The sequence below is a fragment of the Macaca fascicularis genome, chromosome 10, assembly GCF_037993035.2.
Source record: "Macaca fascicularis isolate 582-1 chromosome 10, T2T-MFA8v1.1".
Classification (NCBI taxonomy): Eukaryota; Metazoa; Chordata; class Mammalia; order Primates; family Cercopithecidae; genus Macaca; species Macaca fascicularis.
The window spans coordinates 22,166,743-22,185,020 of record NC_088384.1 but is presented as its reverse complement, the minus strand read 5'-3'; the positions used below and the strand labels follow the sequence as shown (position 1 = coordinate 22,185,020).

General features: G+C 51.0%; 1 protein-coding gene across 1 annotated transcript; it reads left to right on the top strand.

Moving 5' to 3' along the window:
* The first annotated feature begins 1,245 nt into the window (after positions 1 to 1,245).
* Positions 1,246 to 12,161, top strand: NEFH (neurofilament heavy chain). The gene is made up of 4 exons (XM_045363850.2): positions 1,246 to 2,173; positions 4,344 to 4,543; positions 6,634 to 6,758; positions 9,730 to 12,161. The coding sequence occupies exons 1-4, from the start codon at positions 1,291 to 1,293 to the stop codon at positions 11,573 to 11,575; spliced, it is 3,054 nt and encodes a 1,017-aa protein (XP_045219785.2). The 5' UTR covers positions 1,246 to 1,290; the 3' UTR covers positions 11,576 to 12,161.
* Positions 12,162 to 18,278: the final 6,117 nt, after the last annotated feature.

Genomic DNA, 18,278 nt, shown 5'->3' with positions numbered 1-18,278 from the left:
AAAAGAGGACTTCATAGTGGCGAGAGAACGGCAAGATGTGGGTTCCCCATCCCCAATTCAGCCAGAGACCCCTCAAAGTGGAACTTCCTGGGGCAGTCGGGGGTCAGAAGTTGGAGCTTGTCTCTGGGGCAAGACCTCTTCGTTGTACAGATGGAAAAACAAGGGTGGGAGAATACAGCTCGTCCAAGGTCATTCGACTAGCAAACTGCTTAGCTGACCCTAGTGTGCAGAACCTGGCTCGGGTGACACCCATCATTTCCCCCCACCCCACACAGGCGCCAGCTCTCTCAATTTCATGCTCAAGCCCCGCTACGGTACCCCCACTGTGGGTTATCTGCCCCTCAAACTCAGCCCAGCTTCCTCCTGCCTATTCGGGGAACCCTCTGCCCGCTTCGCTGAGGGTCCGTCCCCTTTACTGGGGATGGCAGCAGGGTCTCCTGTCTCCTCTCTCGGGGGGCCACTGCCGACTTTTCATAGAACGCTTTGCCCCCTCCCAACCCCACCCATCCGGGGTTCCCTCTCTCCATCCTCTGCAGCGTCTCCCATACCCCCATTGAGGGTAGTCTTGGTATTCTCCCCAACTCCAGGTCCCCCTTCATCTATTCCAGGGCTGGCCGCGGAGTTTCCTGAGCGCTCTCCAAGTGGGTCCTCTAGATGTTAGGAGAACACTGTACTTCCCCCCGTCAGGGGTCTCCTGTCTCCGTTCTATGGAGCGTCCATGCTCCCATTCAGGACTGTCTTGCTCCCTCCTCTATTCCGGGGCTGGCTGCACAGTCTCTGCACCCCCTATCCTGAGGGCCTCTCTTAACTATTTGGAAAGCCTCGAGTCCTCTCTCATACGGGGATCCCTTCATCCTAATGACTGCAATCTTCCATTGCTCCATCCCTAGGGCATCCTGCCCCTATTCCCATCAGGTTTCTCCTTGTCCTCTCCCTGTTTCAAGTCCCCTTTCTTATTCCGAACACACTCTCAGGCTCTTCCGACGCATACCCGGGGGTCCTCACTGGCCCACTCCGGGAGTCCTCTGCCCGCTTCCCCGAACTCGGGGGTCTCCTCTGACGCAGCGTCGATTCCCCTTCCCTCGTCGGTCCCCTACCCCGCCCCTCTCACTGCGGCTGAGCCGGTCAGCCGGGGGCCGCAGGGGAGGAGGCGGAGAGGGCGGGGCCCTCCTCCCCACCCCCTCACTGACAAGGGGTTGGACCCGGCCGCGGCGGCTATAAAAGGGCCGGCGCCCTGGTGCTGCCGCAGTGCCTCCAGCCCCGTCCCGGCCCCGCGCACCTGCTCCGGCCATGATGAGCTTCGGCGGCGCGGACGCGCTGCTGGGCGCCCCGTTCGCGCCGCTGCACGGCGGCGGCAGCCTCCACTACGCGCTGGCCCGAAAGGGCGGCGCAGGCGGGACGCGCTCCGCCGCCGGCTCCTCCAGCGGCTTCCACTCGTGGACACGGACGTCTGTGAGCTCCGTGTCCGCCTCGCCCAGCCGCTTCCGCGGCGCAGGCGCCGCCTCAAGCACCGACTCGCTGGACACGCTGAGCAACGGGCCGGAGGGCTGCGTGGTGGCGGCGGCCACAGCGCGCAGTGAGAAGGAGCAGCTGCAGGCGCTGAACGACCGCTTCGCGGGGTACATCGACAAGGTGCGGCAGCTGGAGGCGCACAACCGCAGCCTGGAGGGCGAGGCGGCGGCGTTGCGGCAGCAGCAGGCGGGCCGCTCCGCTATGGGCGAGCTGTACGAGCGCGAGGTCCGAGAGATGCGCGGCGCGGTGCTGCGTCTGGGCGCGGCGCGCGGTCAACTACGCCTGGAGCAGGAGCACCTGCTCGAGGATATCGCGCACGTGCGCCAGCGCCTCGACGACGAGGCCCGGCAGCGAGAGGAGGCCGAGGCGGCGGCCCGCGCGCTCGCGCGCTTCGCGCAGGAGGCCGAGGCGGCGCGCGTGGAACTGCAGAAGAAGGCGCAGGCGCTGCAGGAGGAGTGCGGATACCTGCGGCGCCACCACCAGGAGGAGGTGGGCGAGCTGCTCGGTCAGATCCAGGGCTCCAGCGCCGCGCAGGCGCAGGTGCAGGCCGAGACGCGCGACGCCCTCAAGTGCGACGTGACGTCGGCGCTGCGCGAGATCCGCGCGCAGCTTGAAGGCCACGCGGTGCAGAGCACGCTACAGTCCGAGGAGTGGTTCCGAGGTGCGCAGGCCCGCGGGTGGGGGGGAGGAGCGCCCCCGCTGACCCCGCAGCGAGCTTCTGGGCGGTGTGACCCAAGGGGGCGCTGCTTACCTTCCCTCTGCAAAGTCCATGCCCCTAGTTAAATCGCGGTTTTACTCTGGGTCTCTTGTGGGACGTACCCAACTCTGGATTGTCCTTCGGTTCCCCCTTTCCAGGTTCTTTAGAGCTATACTTAAGCTCTGGGCCCCCTGCTGCTCTCTACCCCAAGCTTAGGCAACCCCACTCCAATGTCAAGAACAAAACAAGTTTCCTCTGTAGGAAAAAAGTGATGCAGGATTCTGGTCTGCAAGTGCTGGAGACTCTTAGCCCTTCTAAGTAGCAAGGCTTCCCCGCCAATGCTGCCACGCCCTCTCCTGCACCCTGCAAGGAACCCTATTCCTCTCTCCCCTACCAGGCTCCTCCCCACTCCGTGCTCACTGCTTAACGTCCCTACCTTAATCTTCCACGTCGGGTGGGGCAGGGCTTTTCGCATCTTTTCTTCCTAGGAGGAACCATTACCACAATCAGTTGTTGCGTGTGGCGAGGTGGCTGGTGGACCCGTTCATGTTTTAATGTCCCTTTTCTCCTTTAGGAAAGCTGGGAGCCTCCCAAGTCTGCCCCTCCCCCAACTCCTTGCAGCCCTGAGTCAGCTAGATTGCGCTGCCTTGAAGCTGTGCCCAGCAGCTGCAGGGTGACCTTGACCAACACTTGCCCTCTCCGGTTTTAATTTCTTTTTGAGTTGAAAGAGTGGGGTAGATCAACTGGGCTGCTTAATTCGGGGAGTTCCGTGATCTCTCACGAAACTGTCTATAAAACTTTGCGTTGTTTTTGGGAGAGAGGGCAGAGGCTTCAGTGATTTTCCAAAAGCATCTGTGATTCACAATAGTTGAGAATCCCCAACCACTTGGATGGTTTCTAAGTCTTTGCCAGCACTAGCTAGCAGGGAAAGCCAGGAAAACCGGGATTTGGATGCATAGCTTTTTCTGTTCCTTTTCCACTCCTCTGCAGAGCAGAACCATCCCCTCCTCCATCTCCGCAGCAAGGCCCCTCCCTGCGCAGACCTCTTTTGGGTTTGCCAGTCATAGGGACAGACGTCCCAGAATTTTACTGGCCCACTCAGCTGGCTTCCTTCCTTCCTCCCTCCCCACCAAGACTCATGCCCCTGGGTGCCACTATCTGGGGATTCAGGATGTTCACTTTCATGAGCTAAAGACCAGTCTCCAGACCTCCACTGCCCCTGAAAGGTTTCCTGGGAACCAGGAACTGGTTGCTGGCAGAGGCTGGGGTGTGGCTACCAATGCTCAGGGGCAGTGCGCAGCTAGGTGGAGAAAGGGACAGGGGGGTTGGCACCCAGGTCACGGGCTCTGCAATGACCTTGGATTCTGCGCAGAAACCTGTAAGGAAGGAACCATGGCTACAAGGTGACCTGATTGCTCACGGTACCCTCCTGCCTCTCAAAGGTCACAAGCTCATTAACTTGTTCAGCCACAAGCCTCCAGCCTGCAGCTCAGTGTTAAGCCCCATGGGCCAGGTATGACATTGGAACCCCCAGCACTGCCAGGCCCTTGCTAGGGAGCTGGACTGCAGAGTTTTTGGATCCCACATTGTGGGAGACAGAGCCTGATCTTTGGGGATTTGAGTCCCAGCTCTGCCACTCACTAGCTGGGTGGCCTTAGGGAGTAGTCACTTGCCTTTACCTCACAGGAAAGAGTGAGTCAAGCATCCAGTATGGTGCCTGGCATACGCAGTAGGTCAATCCACGTGTGTCACCTTCAAAATCTGGGCATTAGGCCGGGCGCGGTGGCTCACGCCTGTAATCCCAGCACTTTGGGAGGCCAAGGCAGGCGAATCACGAGGTCAGGAGTTCAAGACTAGCCTGGCCAACGTGGCAAAACCCCATGTCTACTAAAAATACAAAAAATTAGCTGGGCATAGTGGCGGGTGCCTGTAATTCCGTTACTCGGGAGACTGAGGCAGGAGAATTGCTTGAACCCAGGAGGCGGAGCTGGCAGTGAGCCGAGATTGCGCCACTGCACTCCAGCCTGGGCGACAGAGTGAGACTCCATCTCAAAAAAAATAATAATAATAATCTGGGCATTAGAACCCAAACCCAGGTGTGTCTAATCCTGTGCCCTGCTACCTTCTCCCCCAGTGAGGCTGGACCGACTGTCCGAGGCAGCCAAGGTGAACACAGACGCCATGCGCTCAGTGCAGGAGGAGATAACTGAGTACCGGCGTCAGCTGCAGGCCAGGACCACAGAGCTGGAGACACTGAAAAGCACCAAGGACTCACTGGAGAGGCAGCGCTCTGAGCTAGAGGACCGTCATCAGGCCGACATTGCCTCCTACCAGGTGGGCAGGGGCAGGGCAGACAGCTTACCTGATTGGGTAACCCTGGACAAGTTACTGTCCCTCACCAAGTAGGATTGTAGTGGTTAAGATTGTGGCCCTTGGAGTCAGACATACCAGCACTTTCCAGCTGTATGACCCTAGGAAAGTTATCTAATTCTCTGAATCTGGATTCCTTTCCAGCAATGAAAAAAAAAGCCTGCTTTGCAGAGCTGGAAAGATGAAAGAGATAGACTTTTATTTATTTACGTATTTGTTTTGAGATGGAGCCTCACTCTGTTGCCCAGGCTGGAGTGCAGTGGCATGATCTCAGCTCACTGCAACCTCTGCCTCGACTCAAGAGATTCTCGAGCCTCAGTCTCCCGAGTAGCAGGGACTACAGGCGCATGCCATCACACCTGGCTAATTTTTGTATTTTTAGTATCAACGGGGTTTCACCATGTTGGCCAAGCTGGTCTCAAACTCCTGGGCTCAGGCAGTCCTCCCACCTTAGCCTCCCAAAGTATTAGGATTACAGGTGTGAGGCACCGTGCCTGGCCTAGAGAGAGAGACTTTAAATGAGATTAGTGTGAACTTGTCAATGAGCTCGGCAAGGTCTTCAACATTCGAATCCTTCTAGATTTGAATCCCAGCTCTGCCACTCACTAGCTTGGTCTTGGTCACAGTGGACATTTGGTAAACAGCCACCAATGTCTTTGGGTGACCGGGGGAAGGCCTTAGCAGATTCCTTCTTTTAAAGATAACTGGCGGCTGGGCATGGTGGCTCATGCCTGTGATCCCAGCTCTTTGGGAGGCCAAGGCGGGTGGATTACTTGAGGTCAGGAGTTCAGGACCAGCCTGGCCAACATGGTGAAACCCTGTCTCTACTAAAAAGATACAAAAATTAACTGAGCATGGTGGTGTGTACCTGTAATCCCAGCTACGTGGGAGGCTGAGACAGGAGAATTGCTTGAACTGAACTTGGGAGGCGGTGGTTACAGTGAGCCGAGATCATGCCACTGCACCCAGCCTGGGTGACAGAGCGAGAGAGCGAGACTCTGTCTCAAGAAAATAAAAAAAAATTAGCTGGGCATGGTGGTGTGTGCCTACAGTGCTAGCTACTCCGAAGGCTGAGGCAGTCACCAATGCCCTGACTATGTGTCGGACATGGTGGCACACTGGGGAAAGACAGGAGCAAAAGCAGGCAAGGCCCTGCTCCCACTGGGCTTTTTTTTTTCTTTTTTGAAACGCAGTCTCATGCTGTTGCCCAAGCTGGAATGTGACAGCGAGATGACAGCTCACTAAAGCCTTGTCCTCCTGGGCTCAAGTAATCCTCCTGCCTCAGCCTCCTGAGTAGCTGGGACTACAGGTGCACATCACCATGTCCAGCTAATTATTTAATTGTTTTGTAGAAATGAGGTCTCACTGTGTTGCCCAGGCTGGTCTCAAACTCCTGAGCTGAAGCGATCCTCCTGCCTCAGCCTCCCAAAATGCTGGAATTACAGGCGTGAACCACCAGAGTCTCACTATATCCCCCAGGCTGGAGTACAGTGGTGCGATCTCGGCTCACTGTAACCTCCGCCTCCTGGGTTCAAGCGATTCTTCTGTCTCAGCCTCCCAAGTAGCTGGGATTACAGGTGTATGCCACCACATCTGGCTAATTTTTGTATTTTCAGTAGAGACAGGGTTTCACCATGTTGGCCAGGCTAATCTTGAACTCCTGACCTCAAGTGATCCGCCCTCCTCGGCTTCCTAAAGTGTTGGGAATACAGGCATGAGCCACCCCTCCTGTCCTCACTGAGCACTTTCTAAGCTCAAGATCTGTAAAAGTTCTCCCGTTATCCTACCAGCCAAACAAACAGAAACAACTGTTGACGTCTGATGAATTTCATTTCAGACCTTCCCCAGGCTGAGGTCATTATACAGCAGAATTTTTGCTCCAGATTGTTCCATGTCCACTAATGAGGACCCAACAGCTCCAGCAGGGTTGGGGTTGGCCCCAGTGAGCCTGGCTGGATGGGCCTACTCTGGGGTTGCACAGCCCGCTGCAGCTTCCCTAATACTGAGGGCCAGACACTGGCTGGCATGTGATGTGTGTCACCTCTCTTTCCCAGGAAGCCATTCAGCAGCTGGACGCTGAGCTGAGGAACACCAAGTGGGAGATGGCAGCCCAGCTGCGAGAATACCAGGACCTGCTCAATGTCAAGATGGCTCTGGATATAGAGATAGCCGCTTACAGGTGAGACGCACAGGGGCCGTCACATGGTGGAGAAACCTTGTGTTCCTATGAGACGCTAAGCCTTGGGTTTCAAGACCCCGTTTAGGCAGCCTACCTGTCTTAGGGACAAAACTCTTTTTAAATTGCGGCAAAATAGATAAAACATACAATTTACCATTGAACCAATTTATTTATTTTATATTTTATTTATTTTTTTGAGACAGACTTACTGTGTTGCCCAGGCTGGAGTACAGTGGTGCGATCTCTGCCCACTGCAACCTCTCCCTCCTGGGTTCAAGCGATTCCCGTGCCTCAGCCTCCTGAGTAGCTGGGATTACAGGTGCCCGCCACCATGCCTGGCTAATTTTTGTATTCTTTTTTTAGTAGAAAAGGGGTTTCACCATGTTAGCCAGGCTGGTCTCGAACTCCTGGACTCAAGCCATCTGCCCACCTCAGCCTCTCAAAGTCCTGGGATTATAGGCGTGAGCCACCATGCCCAGCCCCATTTAACCATGTTAAGTAGATAGTTCAGTGATATTAAGTACTTTCACATTACTGTGCAGCCATAACCACTGTCTCCAGAACTGTTTTCATCATCCTAAGCTGAAACTCCATACCCAAGAAGCCATCATTATCATTCTCTCCTTCCTTCAGCCCCTGGCAGCCACTCTTAGTTTGTGAGATATATGAGTCTTTTTTTTTTCTTTTTGAGATGGAGTCTCACTCTGTTGCCCAGGCTGGAGTGCAGCAGTGTTAGCTCAGCTCACTGCAACCTCTGTCTCCTGGGTTCAAGTGATTTTCCTGCCTCATCCTCCCAAGTAGCTGGGATTACAGGCACCCGCCACCACACCCAGCTATTTTTTGTATCTTTTAGTAGAGACCGGGTTTCACTATGTTGACCAGGCTGGTCTCGAACTCCTGACCTCAGGTGATCTGCCCACCTTGGCCTCCCAAAGTGCTGGGATTACAGGCGTGAGCCACTGCGCCCAGCCGGTGAGTCTTGAGAGTGACTTACTTTCATTCTGAAATGATTTAGAGGGTGGAAGTTCCTTATCCCCTCCCCAAATCCAACCAGCCAGAGGCCTGCTTTGGAGGGAAAAGAGGTGCTTGAGTTGTCAGGGAGCTTTAAAACTCTGTCCTTGAGAGTTTCTTAGCTCTGCAAGCATTCACTTCTTGGGGAAATAAAATGGAGATGATAATAAGAGCACCCATGTCGTAGGGTTGTCAGGAAGATGAGCTAATCCCATTCTGAAGCTAATCCAGGAAGCACAGGTACCACTGGGCTGCCACAGAGGGAATCCTTAGTCAATGGCAGTCTTGAGAAAGCCAGTCTCAGGAATAAGACCTGGGGGAGCCAGGGCTAAGGAAAAGGACTGATCCCCCAAGGACTTGTCCCAGTTCTGACTGGTGACCTGTGGCTTCCTACTTCTTGGCTCTAGTCTGTAATCTTGCTACTCAAATCATGGCAAATGAACCAGCGGAACTGGCGTCATTCAAGAGCTTATCAGAAAGGTAGTCTCTCGGTTGAGTGTGGTGGCTCATGCCTGTAATCCCAGCACTTTGGAAGGCCAACGCAGACAGATTGTTTCAGTTTGGGAGTTTGAGGCCAAGCTGGGCAGCATGGCAAAACCCCATCTCTACAAAAAATACAAAAAAAAAAAAAAAAGATAGTTGGGCATGGTGGCACATGCCTTTAGTCTCAGCTACTCAGGAGGCTGACGTGGGAGGATCACCTGAGCCTGGGAGTTGGAGGCTTCAGTGAGCTATGATCATGCCACTGCACTCCAGCCTGTCACCACAGAGTGAGACACTGTCTCAAAAAAAACAACAACAACAAAAGACAGACTCTCAGCCCCTCCCCAGACCTGCTGAATCAGAATCTGCATTTTGATAAGATCCCCAGTCATCTGTGTGCTGCTAAATTTGGGAAGCACTAGTCTGAGGGGTAACTCCCACACTTACTCTGCGACAGGCACTCTGCCAAGTCTTTTCCGTTCATTGTCTCACTGAAACAACCCTCTGATGTAGGGACTCTAATGACCCTCTTTTTCCAGTGAGGAAGTTGAGGCTCAAAGAGTTTGTGTGTCTTGGCCAAGGTCACCCATCTAGTGAGGAGCAAAGCCAAGAGGGGAAACTGCAGCCTCTACCTTATTCCTGAAACTCAAAATATGGTAATACAGGGTGACAAGAGACACTCGCGATTCAAATGGGAGCATTCTAAGACCTCTTAAACCCAAATTTATAAAAGTGGAATTGTGGTTAGACGCGGTGGCTCACACCTGTAATCCCAGCACTTTGGGAGGCTGAGGCGGGTGGATCACCTGAGGTCAGGAGTTTGAGACCAGCCTGACCAATATTGTGAAACCCCGTCTCTACTAAAAATACAAAAATTGGTGTGGTGGCGTGTGCCTCTACTCCCAGCTACTCAGGAGGCTGAGACAGGAGAACTGCTTGAATCTTGGAGGCAGAGGTTGTAGTGAGCTGAGATTGTGTCACTGGACTCCAGCCTAGGCAACAGAGTGAGACTCCATCTCAAAAAAAGAAAAAAGTGGAATTGTTTGCTCAGGCTCCCAGGGTTCTCTTGAATACTATTTTAGTTTGAGGTACAATAAATTTAATCTTTGTTAAATTTATTTAGGAGCTTTCTCTTGAGGGCCTTTTTTGTGGGGCAAAAGTTGTTTTATTTCAAAAGTTTCAGGCTTAGCTGTATTGAAGAAGACCAGTTGCTTAAGCCTGGGCAATAGAGCGAGACCCTGTCTCAAAAAAAACACAAAAAACAAAAAACCAGTCCACTGCGTTACATATTCTGGGTGGTCACTGGAATGATTTGCCAAGTGACTTTCTCCAGGCTCATAATGCCCACCCTTCACATTCCTGTTCCACCAAAATCCATATCATTCAATGTCAGTGACCTTCAGGATAGTCTAGGAAGAACCCAAATAGTGAATTTGCTCTGAGTGTATAGTAATGTGTTCCATTATCCATCCTGCAGAAAACTCCTGGAAGGTGAAGAGTGTCGGATTGGCTTTGGCCCAATTCCTTTCTCGCTTCCCGAAGGACTCCCCAAAATTCCCGCTGTGTCCACTCACATAAAGGTCAAAAGCGAAGAGAAGGTCAAAGTGGTGGAGAAGTCTGAGAAAGAAACTGTGATTGTGGAGGAACAGACAGAGGAGACCCAAGTAACTGAAGAAGTGACTGAAGAAGAGGAGAAAGAGGCCAAAGAGGAGGAGGGCAAGGAGGAAGAAGTGGGTGAAGAGGAGGAGGCAGAAGGGGGAGAAGAAGCAGCAAAGTCTCCCCCAGCAGAAGAGGCTGCATCCCCAGAGAAGGAAGCCAAGTCACCAGTAAAGGAAGAGGCAAAGTCACCGGCTGAGGCCAAGTCTCCAGAGAAGGAGGAAGCAAAATCCCCAGCCGAGGTCAAGTCCCCCGAGAAGGCCAAGTCTCCAGCAAAGGAAGAGGCAAAGTCACCGGCTGAGGCCAAGTCTCCAGAGAAGGAGGAAGCAAAATCTCCAGCCGAGGTCAAGTCCCCTGAGAAGGCCAAGTCTCCAGCAAAGGAAGAGGCAAAGTCACCAGCTGAGGCCAAGTCTCCAGAGAAGGCCAAGTCCCCAGTGAAGGAAGAAGCAAAGTCACCGGCTGAGGCCAAGTCCCCTGAAAAGGCCAAGTCCCCAACGAAGGAGGAAGCAAAGTCCCCCAAGAAGGCCAAGTCCCCAGAGAAGGAAGCAAAGTCCCCAGAGAAGGCCAAGTCCCCAGTGAAGGAGGAAGCCAAGTCCCCCGAGAAGGCCAAGTCCCCAGTGAAGGAGGAAGCCAAGTCCCCCGAGAAGGCCAAGTCCCCAGTGAAGGAGGAAGCCAAGTCCCCCGAGAAGGCCAAGTCCCCAGTGAAGGAGGAAGTCAAGTCCCCTGAGAAGGCCAAGTCCCCCGAGAAGGCCAAGTCCCCAGTGAAGGAGGAAGCCAAGTCCCCCGAGAAGGCCAAGTCCCCCGAGAAGGCCAAGTCCCCAGTGAAGGAGGAAGCCAAGTCCCCGGAGAAGGCCAAGTCCCCTGAGAAGGCCAAGACTCTTGATGTGAAATCTCCAGAAGCCAAGACGCCAGCGAAGGAGGAAGCAAAGTCCCCTGCAGACAAATCCCCTGAAAAGGCCAAAAGCCCTGTCAAGGAGGAGGTCAAGTCCCCAGAGAAGGCGAAGTCTCCCCTGAAGGAGGATGCCAAGGCCCCTGAGAAAGAGATCCCAAAGAAGGAAGAGGTGAAGTCCCCAGTGAAGGAGGAGAAGCCCCAAGAGGTGAAAGTCAAAGAGCCCCCAAAGAAGGCAGAGGAAGAGAAAGCCCCTGCCACGCCAAAAACGGAGGAGAAGGACAGCAAGAAAGAGGAGGCACCCAAGAAAGAGGCTCCAAAGCCCAAGGTGGAGGAGAAGAAGGAACCTGCTGTCGAAAAGCCCAAAGAATCCAAAGTTGAAGCCAAGAAGGAAGAGGCTGAAGATAAGAAAAAAGCCGCCACCCCAGAGAAGGAGGCTCCTGCTAAGGTGGGGGTGAAGGAAGACGCTAAACCCAAAGAGAAGACAGAGGTGGCCAAGAAGGAACCAGATGATGCCAAGGCCAAGGAACCCAGCAAACCAGCAGAGAAGGAGGAGGCGGCAGCAGCACCGGAGAAAAAAGACACCAAGGAGGAGAAGGCCAAGAAGCCTGAGGAGAAACCCAAGACAGAGGCCAAAGCCAAGGAGGATGACAAGACCCTCTCAAAGGAGCCTACCAAGCCTAAGGCGGAAAAGGCTGAAAAATCCTCCAGCACAGACCAAAAAGATAGCAGGCCTCCAGAGAAGGCCACAGAAGACAAGGCCACCAAGGGGAAGTAAGGCAGGGAGAAAGGAACATCCGGAACAGCCAAAGAAACTCACAAGAGTCCCAGAGCTCAAGGATCGGATTAACACAATTTTCACTTTTTCTCTTTATGTAAGAAGAAACTGCTTTGATGATGGGGCCTTCTTCTTCAAACAGGAATTTGTTAGCAATATGTTAGCAAGAGAGGGCACTCCCAGGCCCCTGCCCCCACGCCCTCCCCAGGCGATGGACAATTATGTTATGATAGCTTATGTAGCTGAATGTGATATATGCCGAATGCCACACGTAAACACTTGACTATAAAACTGCCCCCTCCTTTCCAAATAAGTGCATTTATTGCCTCTATGTGCAACTGACAGATGACCGCAATAATGAATGAGCAGTTAGAAACACATTATGCTTGAGATGTCTTAACCTATTCCCAAATGCCTTCTGTTTTCCAAAGGAGTGGTCAAGCCCTTGCCCAGAGCTCTCTATTCTGGAAGAGCGGTCCAGGTGGGGCCGGGCACTGGCCACTGAATTATGCCAGGGCGCACTTTCCACTGGAGTCCACTTTCAATTGCTTCTGTGCAATAAAACCAAGTGCTTATAAAATGAAAATGTTGCTGCTGTTGTTTATTCTCTTCCCCTGGGAAGGCTGGGGGCAGGGCAGGGGAGATCGGGATGGGACACCCAAGACTGCATGGGACTGAGCAAGCATCAGTTCCCTCGTGGATCTAGAGCAACTTGCATAGTCTCTCTAGTGCTGTTTCCTGGGCACAAACCATGTGCCAGGCAGTGTGCTAGGGGCTTCATTTTCATGATCTGTACAGTTGGCCTGCTATGTGGGTTCTCGGTGTGGACTGTGGACTGCCTTCAGCAGCATCACCTGGGAGCATTATAAAAATGCACGCTTGGGCGGGCGCGGGGGCTCACGCCTGTAATCCCAGCACTTTGGGAGGCTGAGGCGAGTGGATCACGAGGTCAGGAGATTGAGACCATCCTGGCTAACACGGTGAAACCCCGTCTCTACTAAAAATACAAAAAATTAGCCTTGCGTGGTGGAGGGCACCTGTAGTCCCAGCTACTTGGGAGGCTGAGGCAGGAGAATCGCTTGAACCGAGAAGGGCAGAGATTGCAGTGAGCCAAGATTGTGTCACCTGCACTCCAGCCTGGGTGATAGAGAAAGACTCCATCTCAAAAAACAAAACAAAACAAAAAACAAACTAACTGGGTGTGGTGGTGGGCGCCTGTAATCCCAGCTACTCAAGAGGCTGAGGTACGAGAATCACTTGAACCTGGGAGGAAGAGGTTGAGGTGAGCTGAGATTGCGCCAGTGCCCTCCAGCTGGGGTGATAGAGAAAATAAAATAATAATAAAATTAGCTGGGTATGGGGCACACACCTGTGGTCCCAGCTACTGGGGGGCTCAGGTGGGAGGATTGTTTTAACCCAGGAGTTCAAGGCTGTAGTGAACTATGATAACACTGCACTCTGGCCGGGCGCGGTGGCTCAAGCCTGTAATCCCAGCACTTTGGGAGGCCGAGACGGGCAGATCACGAGTTCAGGAGATCGAGACCATCCTGGCTAACACGGTGAAACCCCGTCTCTACTAAAATACAAAAAAAAAAAAAAAATTAGCCGGGCGAGGTGGCGGGCGCCTGTACTCCCAGCTACTCGGGAGGCTGAGGCAGGAGAATGGCGTGAACCTGGGAGGCGGGGCTTGCAGTGAGCTGAGATCCGGCCATTGCACTCCAGCCTGGGCAACAGAGCTAGACTCCGTCTCAAAAAAACCAAAAAAAACAAAAACAAAAAAAAAACACTGCACTCCAGTCTGGGTGAAAGGGTGAGAACTTTTCTCCAAAAAACAGAGAGAGAGAGAAATGGCTTTGATTGGTTGGCTCTTCATTATCAAACATGCCCAAGGACTCTATGAAAACCTAAGCATTAATTTTCTGAGCATCTCTTCCCTAGGGAAATCAGACAGACCTCCACAGGCCCTGGCACATAGTACAGCATCTGAATATCCAACTGGGATCTAAGACCCAGGAAATTCCCATGTATCTTGTCTGAAAAAAGTTACAGTTGGTTGAGAACCTCAAAATACTTATAATGATGACAAGTACCATTTGTTGAGATAACCATGCTTTGTTTTTGTTTTTGTTTTGAGACAGTCTTGCTCTGTCACCGAGGCTGGAGTGCAGTGGCACGATCTCGGCTCCCTGCAACCTCCGCCTCCTGGGATCAAGCAGTTCTCCTGCCTCAGCCTCCTGAGTAGCTGGGACTACAGGTGTGTGCCACCATGCCTGGCTAATTTTTGTATTTTTAGTAGAGATGGGGTTTCACCATGTTGGCCAGGCTGACCTCAGGTGATCCACCCACCTCAGCCTCCCAAAGTGCTGGGATTACAGGTGTGAGCCACGAAGCATGGCAGAGATAATCATGTTTTTACATAAATTCTCTCCAATCCATATGGGCATTTTTCAACACAGAGATTCTGATGCCTATTTTAATGGTGAGAAAACAGGTGAGGTGAGTTGCCCAGAGCCACACAGCTAGTAAATGATAGTGCTAAAATTTGAACCCAAACCTTAACTCCAGAGTCCATGTTTTCTGTTGTACCATGCCACAGAGTCCTGAGCAAGCTGCATTGGTTTAATTTTGGTCATCAAATGACTGCTATGTCAGGTGTCAGCTGTTCCAATTCACCTGGGATATAGGAATTTCCCAAGATATAGGACTTTTAGTGTTAAAACCAGGGAAGTCCTGGGCAAATGGGGATGAATTGTTCCACCTAAAGTTTGGGCAGCCATTCTAGCACATGTCAGAATATTGCATGTGACAAAACCTAATGGCAACATTCAAGGGCTGAAGTGAAGTCACTGGACTCAGTCACTTCTTGGCTGTCAGGTCTGTTTTCCTTAATATTGGCTTTTGTGATAGGCTTCCTCTATAATGGCTCCAATGGGCAAGTGCCTGTAATCCAAGCACTTTGGGAAGCTGAGGCAGGAGGATTGTGTGAGGCCAGGAGTTTGAATCCAGCCTGGGCAACAAAGCCCCTGTCTACCAAAAATTTAACCAAAACAAAACAAAACAAAACAAAAAACCCAAACTACTGGGCATAGTGGTGCATGCCTGTAGTTGTAGCTACTTGGGAGGCTGAGGCAGAAGGATTGCTTGAGCCCAGGAGTTCAAGGTTACAGTGAGCTATGATTGCTACCACTCTACTCCAGCCTGGGTGACAGTAAAACTTTGTCTCTAAGAGATAAATTAAAAATTAATAAAATAGGCCGGGTGCGGTGGCTCAAGCCTATAATCCCAGCACTTTGGGAGGCTGAGATGGGTGGATCATGAGGTCAGGAGATCAAGACCATCCTGGCTAACATGGTGAAACCCCGTCTCTACTAAAAATACAAAAAACTAGCCGGGCGAGGTGGCGGGCGCCTGTAGTCCTAGCTACTCGGGAGGCTGAGGTGGGAGAATGGCATAAACCCGGGAGGCGGAGCTTGCAGTGAGCTGAGATCCGGCCACTGCACTCCAACCTGGGCGACAGAGTGAGACTCCGTCTCAAAAAAAAAAAAAAGACCAACAAAATTGACAAACCTTTAGCTAGACTGACTAAGACTCAAATTACTAAAATCAAGAATAAAAGAAGGCATTAATGCCAACCTTACAGAAATAAAAGGAATTATAAGGCAATACTGTGAACAACTGTATGTCTACTGATTCAATAATTTAGATTAAATGCATACATTCCTAGAAATATAAAAACTACTGAAACTGACTCAAGACAAGTGAGAAAATCTGGCCAGGTGCAGTGGCTCATGCCTGTAATCCCAGAACTTTGGGAGGCTGAAGCAGGTAGATCACCTCAGGTCGGGAGTTCGAGACCAGCCTGGCTGACATGGTGAAACCCCATCTCTACTAAAAAAATACAAAAATTACCCAGGCGTGGTGGCACATGTCTGTAATCCCAGCTACTCAGGAGGCTGAGGCAGGAGAATTGCTTGAACCCAGGAGGCGGAGGTTGCAGTGAGCCAAGAACACACCACTGCCTTCCAGTCTGGGTGACAGAGCAAGACTGCATCTCAAAAATAAATAAATAGGCCGGGCACAGTGGCTCACGCCTGTAATCCCAGCACTTTGGGAGGCTGAGGTGGGTGGATCACGAGTTCAGGAGACGGAGACCATCCTGGCTAACATGGTGAAACCCCGTTGCTACTAAAAATACAAAAAAAAATAGCTGGGCGTGGTGGCAGGCGCCTGTAGTCCCAGCTACTCAGGAGGCTGAGGCAGGAGAATGGCGTGAACCTGGGAGGCGGAGCTTGCAGTGAACCAAGATCGCACCACTGTGCTCCAGCCTGGGTGACAGAGCGAGACTCTGTCTCAAAATAAATAAATAAATAAAAGAAAAACAAGAAAATCTGAATAGATCTATCATAAATAAAGAGATTAAGGTACTAATTTTAAAACTACCCACAAAGAAAAGTTCAGGTCCAGATGGCTTCACTGGTGAAATCTACCAAACATTTAGAGGAAAATTTATACCAGTCCTTCTCAAAGGCTTCCAAAAACTTGGAGGGAACACTTCCTTAACTCATTCTATGAGGCCTGTGTGTTACCCAAATACCAGAGCCATAAAAAGACACCACAAGAAAACTATAGATCAATATATTTTATAAATACAGATGCAAAAATCGCCAACAAAGTACTAGGCAAATCTGATCCAACACCATATTTAAAAGATCAGAGCAGGGGCGGTGGCTCATGCCTGTAATCTCAGCAGTTTGGGAGGCCAAATTAGGCAGATCACAAGCTCAGGAGTTGGAGACCAGCCTGGCCAACATGGTGAAACCCTGTCTCTATTAAAAATACAAAAATTAGCCAAGTGTGGTGGCACATGCCTGTAATCCCAGCTACTTGGGAGGCTAAGGCAGGAGAATCGCTTGAACCCAGGAGGTGGAGGTTGCAGTGAGCCGAGGTCACACCATTACACTCCAGCCTGGACAACAAGAGAGAAACTCTGTCTCATAAATAAATAAATAAATAAATAAATAAATAAATAAATACAGGCTGGACACGGTGGCTCATGCCTGTAATCCCCGCACCATGGGAGGCCGAGGCGAGAGGTTCACTTGAGATTAGGAGTTTGAGACCAGCCTGGGCAGCATGGTAAAACCCCATCTCTACTTAAAAAAAAAAAAAAAAAGCAAAAATTAGCCAGGCATGGTGGGGCAAGTACTTGTAGTCCCAGTTAGTCGGGAGGCTGAAGCAGGAGAATCACTTGAACCTGGGAGGCAGAGGTTGCAGTGAGCCAAGACTGCACCACTGCACTCCAGCTTGAGTGACAGAGTGAGAGTCTTAAAAAAAAAAAAAAAAGAAAAAGGAAAAGAAAAGAAAATCAATTAATGTAATATACTACCTTAAAGAATGAAGGGGAGCTGGGCACAATGGCTTGCACCTGTATTCCCAGGTATGTGGGAGGCTGAAGCAGGAGAATCGCTTGAACCTGGGAGACAGAGGTTGCAGTTAGCCAAGACTGCACCACTGCACTCCAGCTTGAGTGACACAGTGAGAGTCTGTCTCAAAAAAAAAAAAAAAAAGAAAAGAAAATCGATTAATGTAATACACTACCTTAAAGAATGAAGGGGAGCTGGGCACAGTGGCTTGCACCTGTATTCCCAGGTATGTGGGAGGCTGAGGTAGGAGAATCGCTTGAGCCCTGGAGTTCAAGGCTGCAGTAAGCTCTGATTGCGCCACTGCACTCCAGCCTGGGTGACAGAGCAAAACCCTGTATCTAAAACAAAAAACAAAAAACCAATGGTGAAAGGCTGAAAGCTTTTCCCCTAAGATCAGGAACAAGACAGAGATGCCCACTTTCACAATTGTATTCAACACAGTACTGGCAGTCCTAGCCAGAGAAATTAGGCAAGAAAAAGAAAAGGCATCCAAATTGGAAAGGAAGAAATAGAACTATCTCTATTTGTAGATGACATTATCACATATATAGAAAATCCCAAATAATCCACAATAAACTTTATTTATTTATTTATTTTGAGACTTTGTCCCTAAGACTGGAGTGAAGTTGTGTGATCATAGCTCACTGTAGCCTCTAACTTCTGGGCTCATGTGATCCTCCTGCCTTAGCCTCTTGAGTAGCTGGGACTACAGTTATGTGCCACTACAACTGGCTAATTTTTAAATCTTATCTTAGTATAGACAGGGCTTCACTATATTACCCAGACTGGCAGAAAGGTTTGTTTTAATTACTAGAGTTAATAAATGAATTCAGTAAAGCAGCAGGGGACAAAGTCAGCACACAAAGAACAATTGTACGTCTACTCACCAACGAACTATCAGAAAAAGAAATTAAGAAAACAATTCTATTTATAATAGTACCAAAAGAATAAAATACCTAGGGATAAATTTAACCAAGGAGGCAAAATACACACTAAGTTGCATTTAAATAGGACAGTGAATGTAAAAATGTGATTAGCACAGGGCCTGACCCAAAATAGATGCTTAATGCCTATTCTCATCAGAGACACCGCTGAACACCATAGAAAGGAGAGTCGGCTACACTGACAGGGACGAAGTTCCTTTGGAAGTCTGGCAGCCCTGCTCCCTCCTAGGGATAGGGTTTTGCTTAGCTTTGCGGAGTGATCAGCAAGAACACCCTTAAGTTTATGAAAAGGGTCTGTGGAGTTATTTGCAAAGAAAATAGTAAGGGGTAAGCTGG